This window comes from Etheostoma spectabile, chromosome 11, assembly GCF_008692095.1.
Source record: "Etheostoma spectabile isolate EspeVRDwgs_2016 chromosome 11, UIUC_Espe_1.0, whole genome shotgun sequence".
Classification (NCBI taxonomy): domain Eukaryota; kingdom Metazoa; phylum Chordata; class Actinopteri; order Perciformes; family Percidae; genus Etheostoma; species Etheostoma spectabile.
The window spans coordinates 6,473,631-6,486,392 of NC_045743.1; the positions used below are offsets into that span (position 1 = coordinate 6,473,631).

Here is a 12,762-nt window from a genome sequence, read left to right on the forward strand (position 1 = left end):
CAACGGCTACTTTGAAGAAACTAGAATATAAGACATGTTTTCAGTTATTTCACCCTTTTTTGTTAAGTACATAATTCCACATGTGTTCATTAGTAGTTTTGATGCCTTTATTGATAATCTACAATGTAAATAGTAATGAAAAGAAAGAAAGCGCATTGAATGAGGTGTGTTCAAACTTTAGACCTGTACTGTCTAAATATATATATATATATATATATATATATATATATATATATATATATATATATATATATATATATATATTCTATTGTTTTATATAGTCTCACTTATTCCATGACCTTTGTTGGCCTCCCTGTTTTTCCAGCATGCAGGAAGCTGTGTGAAAGGAGAAACAAAGTTGTTTGTTAGTTGCAATGTTTGTTAGTTGCAATGTTTGTTAGTTGCAATGTTTGTTAGTTGTATTGTTTGTTAGTTGTAATGGCGAGGTATGAACAAACTGAGGTAAAAGCGCAGACTGCCTGTTGCAGGGACTGACAATGGTGAATTGCTTTTCCGTGTCATGCATATGCATTAATGGGAGGGTGAAGGGGAAAGTGGGAGTTTCCCATATAGAGATGGGAGGGGAAGCGTAAAGTGTACCTAGTGTGTGTTCTGTGTCAAATATAAAAACTGCAAGTGAAAGCGCGCCTCTATTTTGCTGTGCAAATTCTCCACCTCTTAAAAGCAGGTGTAAACCTGCTGCAAGCGGGTTTCCTCGCATATGCCCCCTGGTGAAATGGCAGCAGTAATCCGAGCGAGATGAAGCCATAGGCCAAGTAGACAAGCTGAAAAGTTTTTTGCCAGGTCGATCATACTTTTTCAGTTAAGTGAACACAAAATCATTGAGTTACAGATTAAGCAGCCATTACAGTTACTGGAATAAATCAAAGATGACAATGAATCTCCGACTCAGCGTTCACATTCCATTCAAGCAGTTGTTAAACTCCTCGCTACATTACAACATTGGCATCAGGATCATTTCAAACAGTCATCAGCAGTGGTAGTACCGCAGTCTGCACTCAGTCGTATCATAGCACAAATACTTAACGCTTTCGCTCAATTGCGCGTTTTGCGCGCAATTTACGGTATAGTGGGAAAGGCTGTGTTTCCCGATGAACTGCAGGTTTGGTAAATACAACATAAGCTGTATCACAGAACAGATGCTTGGAATGAGAAAGGCTATATTTCTTGTTCTGCTGCATCAAGATCCTTTTTTCTAACTGTTCAACAATGTTACAGAATGAAATCTAAGTCTGTGGAGTATTCTTTTTAACACACAGTATTGTAAGTGTTTACTGATGACCCATTTTATTAGTTTTCCCTTCGTTTTTGCAATGCAATATCTGCTTGCAGCAACTGCAGTGTGATTACTGTGTTTCACTGTTTTATTTCTATACTCACCGCACAAGGTTACGGTAAGGGACAGGTTGTCATCTTGGTTACATTTTGAAAAAGTCTAAAGTAAGTTGAAGCACAAGATACTGGTTTCATGAACACTTAACTGAAACCACAATCTTGCCTGAACTTAACCACGTGCAACTCCCAATGCAAACCCTGGTCTATGGTCTCCTGTGCTTTGCACGTGTGTATGTGTAAAATCAGCAGTAAATGTTTCTGTTCCTAACCACTTACGCGGACTTTACCTTTTTTCCTATTCATGTCCACATCCATCAAAATAAATAAATATTGTATATTATTATATAATACATTTATTAGTAAATAAATAAATCAATTGTAAAAGATGCAAAACAAAATGTTTTTAGGAGCAGGTGGATTGATATGTAATGCAAAAGTGTAGATATGGTTCATCCTGTCATCTGCTTTCTCTTACTCTTTGCCTCACAAGCACATACAGATATGTGTGAAATATTAAACACAGACTCCAAAAAGAATGCACATTTACAGCCGATTTGCTTTCACCATGTTCTGCAAGCAGCTTAGAGGAGATGAATACTTAATCAGACAAACTGTTTAATCTCTCCTCTTGCTGTAACGTCCAACAAACAATAAATATTCTCCAAGCCGTCGGAGTAAAACTGCTCTCTGCTACCCTGATTTAAATTCATGCACTGTGCACATACATACAAGCGAATCATACAGTATTCAGAATGGAGAACAGAGGCATTTGGTCCTCTGATGTCTCCCGTGTTCTGCCAGGGGCTTTCCGAGAGGCATCTCAAATATTCACAAACATCCATCAATGCCTGAAAGGGTCAGAGCCACGATCACAGAATCACACACATACACACACTTGCAGGCAAAAACACACAAGCAAACGCATGCATACACCTTCAATTTTTTTATTTTTAAATCACGTTGTTTTTTTTCCAAGGCCTGCAGAAGTGTAATTCAAAGATGAGTGTGTGTGTGTGTGTGAGTGAGTGTGTGTGTGTGTGTGTGTGTGTGAGGTTTGAGGGTTCTTGAAGTAGGTGCATTTGTGTGTGGGAGGGCCCCACAGAATCTGATAATATGATCATGCTTATGCTTAAGGTTTTACTCTGTAGTGCTCACAATATTGCTCTGCCCTCATGATTTCCCGGTTGCAAATATCTACATATATAACATATGTTGTTGTTGAAAAGCAGTGTTGTCTTTTTGTGCTTGTTAGCCTGGCCTCTTCTCACTCAGTCTCTAGTAAATATGGTCAAGAGCGCCTAAACGAAAAAAATAAAGAAAACCCTTCAGTATATACATTGCACACACACACACACTCACACACACACAAACTATATATACAAACTCATACTGCAACATGAAACACATATATGCTCCACAGGGTATACAAAGTGGGAGGGGTCAAGTGTATACAGTATATGGTGCAAACCAGCACAGGTATTACAGCAGACGTGAAACATCTATAAACACTGATGTTCCATCACACACACACACACACACACACACACACACACACACACACACACACACACACACACACACACACACACACACACACACACACACACACACACACATCCTCAAATGAATTGAAGAGGCTTACGTTTTTTTTCTTCTGGCTGACCTTTGCAGCCCTTTGTCAACCTGTGACCTTTAAATTGAGCTTCATCCTATAATCAACTCAGCTTTAAGACTGAGAGAGACAGTGAGAGATAGAGAGAGAGAGAGAGAGAGAGAGAGAGAGAGAGAGAGAGAGAGAGAGAGAGAGATGACAGTGAAAAATCTTACACAGTAACCTTTTATTATACATCACACAATTTACAGTGTAATTCCATTGTTCTACCAGTTCTTACTGGCATTTAAATGTACAGTGAGGGAAAACAAGACTATGGAAAACAATTGAGTCTTTTACAGAAAAGGAGAAATAAATTATACTCTATAAGAATATTTGTACCCCATAGGTATATAGACATGCATAATTATTCTGAACATGTCGACCTACTTCTTTGCTCATGTGAGGAGAAGTATAGGAATAAGGTGATTACAGCCGCCCCTGCTGGTACACAGTACAACTAAAGCACTTCCTCACCATTCACTGCTTCAAAGCCCTCAGCTTTTTACTCGTTACTCACCTCCACCACTGCTTTCCCTCTCCCCATACATAATCAACTCTGCTTTGAAAGACTGGGGCATGCACAGCCCAGTGTTTAGTATGCTATATGCAACACTTCCTGGCAATTAAATGACAATCTGAAAATAATTTTTCTGCATGTGTCACCTGACGGATCGAAAACCTCTACGTGCAAGTTTCCTGTTGCTTTTTGTTCTTGACAACTGACTACGTGGAGAGTGTCTCTGGGCAGAAATAAGGAAATAAGAGTTGTCTTTGTGAAGCCTTTGAGTGTGTGGGCGGTGGATGTATATATATATATTCCTAAAAACATCAATTGCATCAAGGAGCTTAAAACCAGAAGTTAATATCAAGTCTATTTTTAAGCAAATTCCAATACTTTAAATACAATTAAAATGCAGCATGATGTAAGTTAAATAAAAGCTTAAATTAAGAAAATTCAGTGAATTATAAATTAATTCATGTAAAATGTAATTTTCTATTGTAAAAGGATGAAATGATACATAATTATGATCAAATAAAAAATGACACACACAGCTATTTACTTTTAAACGTCACTTTTTGCCACGGTACGGTTTTTCATGTGACATTTGCAATAAGGTAACTACAGAGAGTGCACTTTTTGTTACTTGAATCATTATGACTTTTAAGGCCCACACAGGAGTTTTCAGTTAGCAGTTATAGTAGTTTCAGTTAAATTATAGTTATGTATTGCATATTAGACTTTATATCCCAAAATAGCAAGAGCAACACAACGAACAGGAGAGTCAGGGTGTTTTTCCTACAGTGACATGTCAAAACGGCTTCTTAGAGAGGGCCTGTGTCTGAAAGTCTTTTGATGCTTACGGTTTGTGGTTTCACACTTATAGTGCAGTGCAATATTTGTTGTATTATATTACATAGAACTAGATCAGAGCCTCCAAACATGATAAATGTGAAAGCTCACTCCTCTATGGTCATTATGTGGCTAAAGTGTGTTCAGCACTATGCAAAAAAGGTTTTCCTGCAGTTGAACATTGCACATGTATGTGCATTTTTCATTTCCTTTTATTACATGACCTTCAAGAAGGAGCAAGTTTCAGGTCTCAATTCCAACCTTATGACATCCAACTGCATACACGCGGCACAACTTTATACTGCAAAAAGACCAACATGTGCATTGGTTCTGAGCAGCCAAATCAGCTAACTAACTAGCAACAAACCACTTCCTCTTCTTTGCGCCTCCTCCACAAATACATCTCAGCGCTGATGTTGAAATTTCATTCTGTGTCTGATGGTCATTATGTTCAACCGAGACCAAGCAGCTCTGCTCGCCGTTCGACTATATGTTATGTGTCAGGTCTTTGCAGGTACAGTGAACAGTTGTGGTTGTGATGCATTTTCTGTTGATTCAATTCATTTTTGTATTTAATTTAATTGTATATTGATTGATTGTTTCCCTCAATGTTAGAGATTCTTTCAGGCACAGTTGAGCACAGGAACATGCTGGTGTCCAGGGGAGACCCCGTCATCCTCACTTGCAACATATCAACGACAAATGCAACACAAATCACCTGGACCAAAGGCAGATTTGTTTTTTCTTATGTAGTCTTCCTCAATTTGACTTTTTCAAATTTCACCTTTCACAATATAGACGTAAACCTACCTACAAAGCTGAATATTTCTAATGTTCAGTATGATGATACAGGACTATATAAATGTGATATTTCTGACAAAAGAGGTTCCTGGACTATCAAGTGGAATTTAACGGTGTCTAGGGAACCTGAAGGTACGTAGGGTACAAAACAGGGATCCTCATCTCTTTACCAGCCGTAGTGTATTTTGAAGCTCAAACTGCATGCTGCTTAAATTAATTCACATCTGATTTTGTGCAGAAATCAGTCCATTGTGGTCTTTTCTACACATACTCACAGCTGTAACTGGATTACTATGTGTCTTCACTTCAGCTGTCTGCCTCTACAGGTGAGTGGTACCTTTTAAGCATTGAGTTTGTACAAATTGATTTGACTCTTCCCTGCTGCAGAGCAGTTTTCTGGACTAGGAACTTAGGTTGATTTTAGTATAGAGCTAAATCCCAGATATTGTGTGTGTATGTATTAAAAGATTAGATTAGATTATACTTTATTTATCCCACGACGGGGAAATTCTGTTGTTACAGTAGCAGCATAGCAGCAACAGCAAAAGTGTCAGTTAACGTAAATTACAAACAAATGATAATTTCTGACTCACCCCTATGTATCATCCTACCTCTTGGGCCCGTGACTCATAGACAAGGTGGCTCTTTTCATTTGTATGCTGATGATAAGCAGATGTTCCTGCTTGTTAGATACACAGACCTTGGAATGTCAAAACAGAGATCTATGTCATAGGTTCCCAGCACATAGCAGAACAAATTCTGCTACAACTCGTCCCCTATTAGACAACATCAAGCCTCGTTTGACAGTTTGAGTGGCACTCCACAAAACTGGTGCAAACATATTTTTATTATCTTAAAATATGAAAAAATATCTATATGATCCAACTTAACTTTTAAAGACACTGAGACAATTTTACATACCTCCATCTCATCCCGCCTGGATTACTGCAACAGCCTCTATACTTACTTGAACCAAAAATCTATGAATTCAGACTGTACAGAACGTGTTTGCCATGCCTTAACCAGAACCAATCTGTGATCACGTTGCTCCTACAAAACATATCAAACTGCTCAATGCAGCAGTGTTGAATAAAAGGCTTTGCCTACATAAGATATACGCTAAGGTTAGAGATATTTCCCAAACTAAATCAGGAAATATCTAATCAAAGAATAAGTCGAAAAGCTGACAAAGAGCTGACAAAGCTTTCAACATCGACTTTTGAAGCACTTTTCACTACTCTGCGCTATGGACATTTTGATTAAGGATTGAAGTTGGAGATTTGATACCCAGCCATCTGATTATCAGTATTTCTCCACCGTCAGTTTCATGCCTGGCCGTGTTGAAGGTTTTGAAACATTTAGACCTTAATGCTGGGAAAATAAATGTACACATTTCAACATAAAATATGACTAAAATTAAGCAAAAGAAAAAAAGAAATGTAAAAACTCAAAACATTTGAATAATGTATTTTGGACTTTTGTGGACGGGGCCCTAAAATCCTGGCTAGGGACGCGGTTGCTACGGAGCTTAGTCTGTAGTTAGCCTTTCTGAACACGTGCATGAGCTTTGATGCATCTATCTTTAGTGAAGCTGCACAGAGACTGTTTGTATGTTATGATGTCAAGATTCATGCAAACAGAATAACTATAAAGACTTGACAGCTGATGCAATTTAAGCAAACTATTGCTTAAATTAAAGCATTTCCAACAAAAGCATTGTTGTCATACAAAAGCATGACCACATGATAGTGAATGTAAGCCTATAATTGTAATCACTATAAAATAAAATAAATAGATAGTAAAAAAAAAAACGTGTTTACAAAGTTTACAGGAGTCAGTAATCTTTTTGTTACACAAATAAAAAAAACTAGTAGAATGTCTCCACAAAGGTAAAGACACATTATTGCCCTTTGCTACATTTGTCATGATTGGCCAGCAATCAGAATCAGCTTTATTCGCCAGGTATGAGTACACAAACGAGGAATTTGTCTTTGGAGCATCGTTACTCACACTGTGCTTACACATACATATCAACCAAAACAGAAATATACGCACTAATATATACACAATATATACATACTCAAACAGCAATTCTATTCAAGAGCACAGCAACCTGATGTTGTCAAACAGTATAGGATGTATTACTCACATCTGAGTACTCCTTCCATAACTGTTTGTGGATAAATTGCCATTAGAAGACTTTCAGTGCATCGTTCTTGTGCTTACCTTTTGAAGTTTATCACTACAGAAAACTCAGGGCCAGGACACCAAACCAGAACCCAGTCCAGGAGCAGTTGGATCTTCAGTCAGAAGAGGTCAGAGGATCTTTGTCATCTTTGACACACTCACATGTCTCTTCTTTTTGTATTTATTCTCTGAGACAGCGATGAACTTTATTTTTTTTACTTCCTATTTCTGTAGGTGGGTCTCCCTCAGCCGCAGGGTGTCACAGACGGTAGATCTTTCATGGGCAGGAGTCAGTACATGGAGAGGCTCAATTCAATCTACGGTCTCTAGTCAGCTGACAAGGCATTTAAATGAAAAATACAACATTTGCGAGATGGATATTATTTTCAGGAGTTATGACGCTGCGTTGAAGCGAGGTGCTGCCCCGCCTCTGTCCCCGTGGTCAGAGCCAGAGACGGAACGGACAACATCTGTGTCCCAACCATGGACAGTAAAAGAAAGTCCCATCAGGTGACGTCAGCGCGGACAGCAGTGTGTCCGAGCGGCTGACAGATAGAAACATGTCGGGAAGTAACGCTGAGGCTTGTTACACATACTATCGTATATATAATATCATTGCATTTTATCAGCCGTGGAGAGGAACTGTGTCTGTAGTGGAATGGCTTCGAAAGACGACCGTGTCTTTTACTGAGACCGTTTGATCAACGTGTTGCAGTTTTACAACTTGGAAAATGAGCAACTTAAGCTCGACAAACATGTTTTGCATCTAGCGTCCCACATTTGTCTAGGTAAGCTAGCAAGAGTACACAGCAGACAACTTCCGTGTAGGTTGCTTCAAAATAAAAGCACTTTCTGTGACGTTCGCAGTAAAACTAAGTTCCTGTTAAATAAGGTTATGTACCTTTTCACATATCAGCTGTAAATCAAGTACTGTAAATCATTTAAATAGTGAGTTTTAATCACACTACAATTGACCGTTTCCTTTAGACTACCTTAGTTTTAAACTGAACAACTTTAATTTTTTATTCAAGTACTTTACAAACATTTTACAACAATTCTGTACTTCAATACAACTGTAAGGTAGTTTTAATTGAGTATTTTCATTTTCACCTACTTGCCTATTCTACGTTTTAATTATCTATTTGTATAGCTTTGCTTTACATATTCATACACATTTTACAAATTATTATAAATTAAATATGATGTATTAAAGTGGATAAAGAGGAGATTTTATTGATCCAGTAGGGAAATTCACAGGCTAGCTGCCGAGACAAACTCCCGGTGTTATTTTGGTGAAAGTAACTCAAAAGCAATGCAAAAGTAGTGTAACACATTACAATTTAGAGACAGTAATATTGTAATACAACTAGTTACTCAAAAATGACAGTAACTAGAAATCTATATTACATTTTGGAACTAACTTGCCCAACACTGTTTATGAGTTGTATGCTGTGTTGAATGTTTTCATGTCTGTCAATGTCAATGTTTGCTGTAATGAGAACAAAGGAATCTCAACTCAACAGGCTTCCACTGGGCTCCATGCCCCCTGCTGTTCTGTGATGGAATTACATGGTGTATTTTAAATTACAATAAATTGCATTAACCCTCATGTTTTTTTTTTAATTCCCCCCCAAAATATGATTGATTCCACACAACACACATTGGCAAATACAAATATCTACTTTCATTAATTTTGGGGTGTCCTATTAAATTTTTCATTTGGTTTTGAAATAGTTTTAAGTAAAAGTTGACATATTCCAGTCTGTGTTTATCTATCAACATCCATTCCTTTAATTTTTGTCTAAATAATTCCTAATTTTTTGTTTTTCTAACTCAAATATTAGGTTTAATTTCCCATAAATTAGGTTTATTGAACTTAGATTCCAAAAATAACTCTAAAACTAAAGTTAATAAGTTATTGTTGAGTGTCAAAAGTGTTGAAAAATGGGACAAATATGTGAGAAAAAGTTAAAAACATCAATTAAAAGTGTCAACAAAAGTGTTGATTTTCAATTTTGACATGAAGACAGCACAAGGGTTAAGAGACTACAGTCAAGTAGAGTTTTATGTTCAATTATTCCAGAGGAGGACATCTCTGAGTGTGTGTTGCTCTGCTGTTTTACTCACGGACAGGATATTTTGTAATTGTAAAGTAAGTTCTTGTTCTTGTAATAGTGTCAAAGTGTGTTGTGGTCAAAATAGTGAAGAATGCCTTAAGTAGAAGCTGTTGACCCTTCTGGGGCAATGCATATGTACTCCACTGAGCAACTGCTCCTTTATTAGTTCAGGGTATTCTGTTTCTTATACAAGCATCAAAAAGTAGTTGACATGTTGACATGAGCGGTGCTTTTCCTGCAGTTGAACATGTCTGTTATGCGCATTTTAATGATGAACAATTAAATTATTGTTACGGTATGTGATTTTTATTTTCAACATGCTCTAAATGTACACTTTGCACCTTAGGTCTGAGGAGCCAAACAGCAGCTAACCACTTCCTTTTCTCTGCGCCTCCTCCACAAATACATGTACAAAATGATGATGAAGTTTCCGTCTTAATGATGGCCATTATGTTCAGCCTGAACCAAGCAGCTCTGCTCTCCTTTCAAGTATTAATTATGTGCCAAGTCTTTGCAGGTACAGTGGACATTTGCTTGTTTATGTTTAAGATGCAATCTTATAGATTTACTTACAGATTTCCTTTAATATTGATTGTTTCCTTCAGGCACAGTTGAGCACAGGAACATGCTGGTGTCCAGGGGAGACCCCGTCATCCTCACTTGCAACATATCAACGACAAATGCAACACAAATCACCTGGACCAAAGGCAGATTTGTTTTTTCTTATCTAGTCTTCCTCAATATGACTTTTTCAAATTTCACCTCTCACAATATAGACGTAAACCTACCTACAAAGCTGAATATTTCTAGTGTTCAGTATGATGATACAGGACTATATAAATGTGATATTTTTGACAAAAGAGGTTCCTGGACTATCAAGTGGAATTTAACGGTGTCTAGGGAACCTGAAGGTACGTAGGGTACAAAACAGGGATCATCATCTCTTTACCAGCCGTAGTGTATTTTGAAGCTCAAACTGCATGCTGCTTAAATTAATTCACATCTGATTTTGTGCAGAAATCAGTCCATTGTGGTCTTTTCTACACATACTCACAGCTGTAACTGGATTACTATGTGTCTTCACTTCAGCTGTCTGCCTCTACAGGTGAGTGATAGTTTTCATTTTGTGCTGTGTGTGCAAATTGTAATTATAAAATTGATATAGTGTATTTGCTTTATTTTGGAACAGTTCAAACTAATTCATGTGCCTTTTCTTTATCTTCGCTCATAAGGACTTCCTCCACCCGACCCCATTTGTCGTTATGTATCCGAAGTGCAGCCCTAGTTGCTTTGTAACACATTTATGTATTTTCTACTAAATATATTTCACACAGTATACTATTGTTTATCCAATTTAAATAAAATAAAAAACTGTTTCCATTGCATCATGGTAATTTTAGATGACTTTAATGGTTTACTGGGACATAGAGACCCTTTCTATGGCAGACATTTTGAAGTGTCAAAGTAGGAAGATAAGCGAGATAGATAGATCTATTACATCATGGCCCAGTAAGTCGTGCCAGTCAATGCACACACAATACCGGAGCCCGGGGCTGGCTTAACTAAATGGAATCCAGCCATCATGTTATTCATTTCACCTTTACTTCTCCTGCTTCAACAAGTCAAAAGGTCTGCCGTGATACGGGTCTATTGTTGCCACTATGACAAAACATTTTTTTTAGTTTATAATTTTCTCCTTTTAGCAAGATACAAAAGGAACTTTACAAGTTATATTTAAACAAGATTTCCCTTTTATTATTTAATATTTTATAACCGTGTGTCATATTGTTTTGTCATGTTCTTTATATTGTTATGTTGCAAAACTTTCTCAAGAGATGTTTCTACTTATTATAATAAGACAAAGATACTTATCTCATTAAAACAAGATTGATTTGCAATAAAAGGGTGTATGCTGTAATATCAAAATCAGAAATGCTTTATTGATCCCTGCGGGGAAATTGGGTTGTGTTACATTTGCTCCATTCTAAAATAGAGATTCTTGCTGACATGAGAAAGAGATCCCGTCCAGTAAACAAACTTTAGAGAATGTTGGAAACTTGACAGTGCATTATTGAACAGATACACGAGTCTTCACACAGGCTTCAAACAGGCTGCATGCTTGACTGTTGGAATGGGAAAATCTTAGCCACATAAAACTGACAGATTTTAACCAAGAGATTATCTCGACTACTGTAGGTCAATGCAGCTTGATTGGGCTTCTGATCTGAGAAAATGAAAATTAAAAGACAGAATAAAAGTGCAGCTGTCTCTAGCTTTTTAGCAGCAAATTTTTATAAAACGAAGCAGAACACAGAAAATCAATACGGGCCAGAACAAATAGACTCAGGGATAGATTATGTCCCAAAGCTGTCACCATACTCAACCTACACTCAGACTTGCACTAATGTATTGTATATTTATGTATGTGTTATTAATGTGTGCACTTTTAGAGAGTTGCTCTCCAAATGTCATTATACTGGTACAATGACAATAAAGGCTTTCAATTCAATTCAATTCAAAAGGATAGGGATAAAAGAGGCGAGTAGAGTCAGAGGCAGAAGAGACTGAAAGGAAAAAAGGGAATTTGGGAATCAGAAATTAGAGAAAGAAGTCTGAGAGATGAAGAACAGGGTGAGTAAGATGAGACAAGATCAGAGAGAGGGACAAAAGCAGAAACTAATGGAGAGAGACAAAACAGTTAAGTAAAAGAGCAGATCTCAAATGAAAGCATCAATCAAATTATCAACTTTGCCTTATGTAATTATGTGTCTAAAACAATTGGAAGGTTATGAGGGTTCTCATTACTGGTCACAATGTATCCCTGCAGAAAAAATTGGACCAAGACCCCAAACCAGGACCAAGAAAGCTGGGCCTTGAGCTACGCTCAGTTTCGTGTTCAGTTTGGAAAAGAGGTTAGAACTTTGTTTTTACTCAAATTATGTTGATCTCATGCCTCATAAAGCATTTCTCAGCAATCTATCCAAATTGATCTGCTCTTTTGTGTCTTGGAGTTATAGTGAGTTAATTTCCACTTTCTGTCTATACAGGTGGCTCCTCCTGCTCCTTCCCAAAGTTGTGCAGAATACACAACACAGCCCAGACAGAGGGAGTCGGTTCGTCTAGAGGCTCAACTCAATCCTGACAAGCATGATGTTCAGTATAAAGCTGAATAGCAAACAAGAGGTGTGTTGAACAGAAGAGAGACAACACATTTGATGATGGCAACTGCCCTCCTTGGTGACCCATGTAAAAAAAAAAGTGCAGCCGTCACATGCTGGTTCCCTTTACTTCTTTTA

General features: G+C 37.4%; 2 protein-coding genes across 2 annotated transcripts; both read left to right on the forward strand.

Moving 5' to 3' along the window:
- The first annotated feature begins 4,745 nt into the window (after positions 1-4,745).
- Positions 4,746-8,866, forward strand: LOC116698296 (uncharacterized). The gene is made up of 5 exons (XM_032530133.1): positions 4,746-4,875; positions 4,977-5,294; positions 5,401-5,488; positions 7,411-7,477; positions 7,584-8,866. Exons 1-5 carry the CDS (start codon positions 4,800-4,802, stop codon positions 7,677-7,679), a joined length of 645 nt encoding a protein of 214 aa, XP_032386024.1. The 5' UTR covers positions 4,746-4,799; the 3' UTR covers positions 7,680-8,866.
- A 959-nt stretch (positions 8,867-9,825) lies between these two features.
- Positions 9,826-12,714, forward strand: LOC116698295 (uncharacterized). The gene is made up of 5 exons (XM_032530132.1): positions 9,826-9,983; positions 10,078-10,377; positions 10,484-10,571; positions 12,294-12,378; positions 12,514-12,714. Exons 1-5 carry the CDS (start codon positions 9,905-9,907, stop codon positions 12,637-12,639), a joined length of 678 nt encoding a protein of 225 aa, XP_032386023.1. The 5' UTR covers positions 9,826-9,904; the 3' UTR covers positions 12,640-12,714.
- Positions 12,715-12,762: the final 48 nt, after the last annotated feature.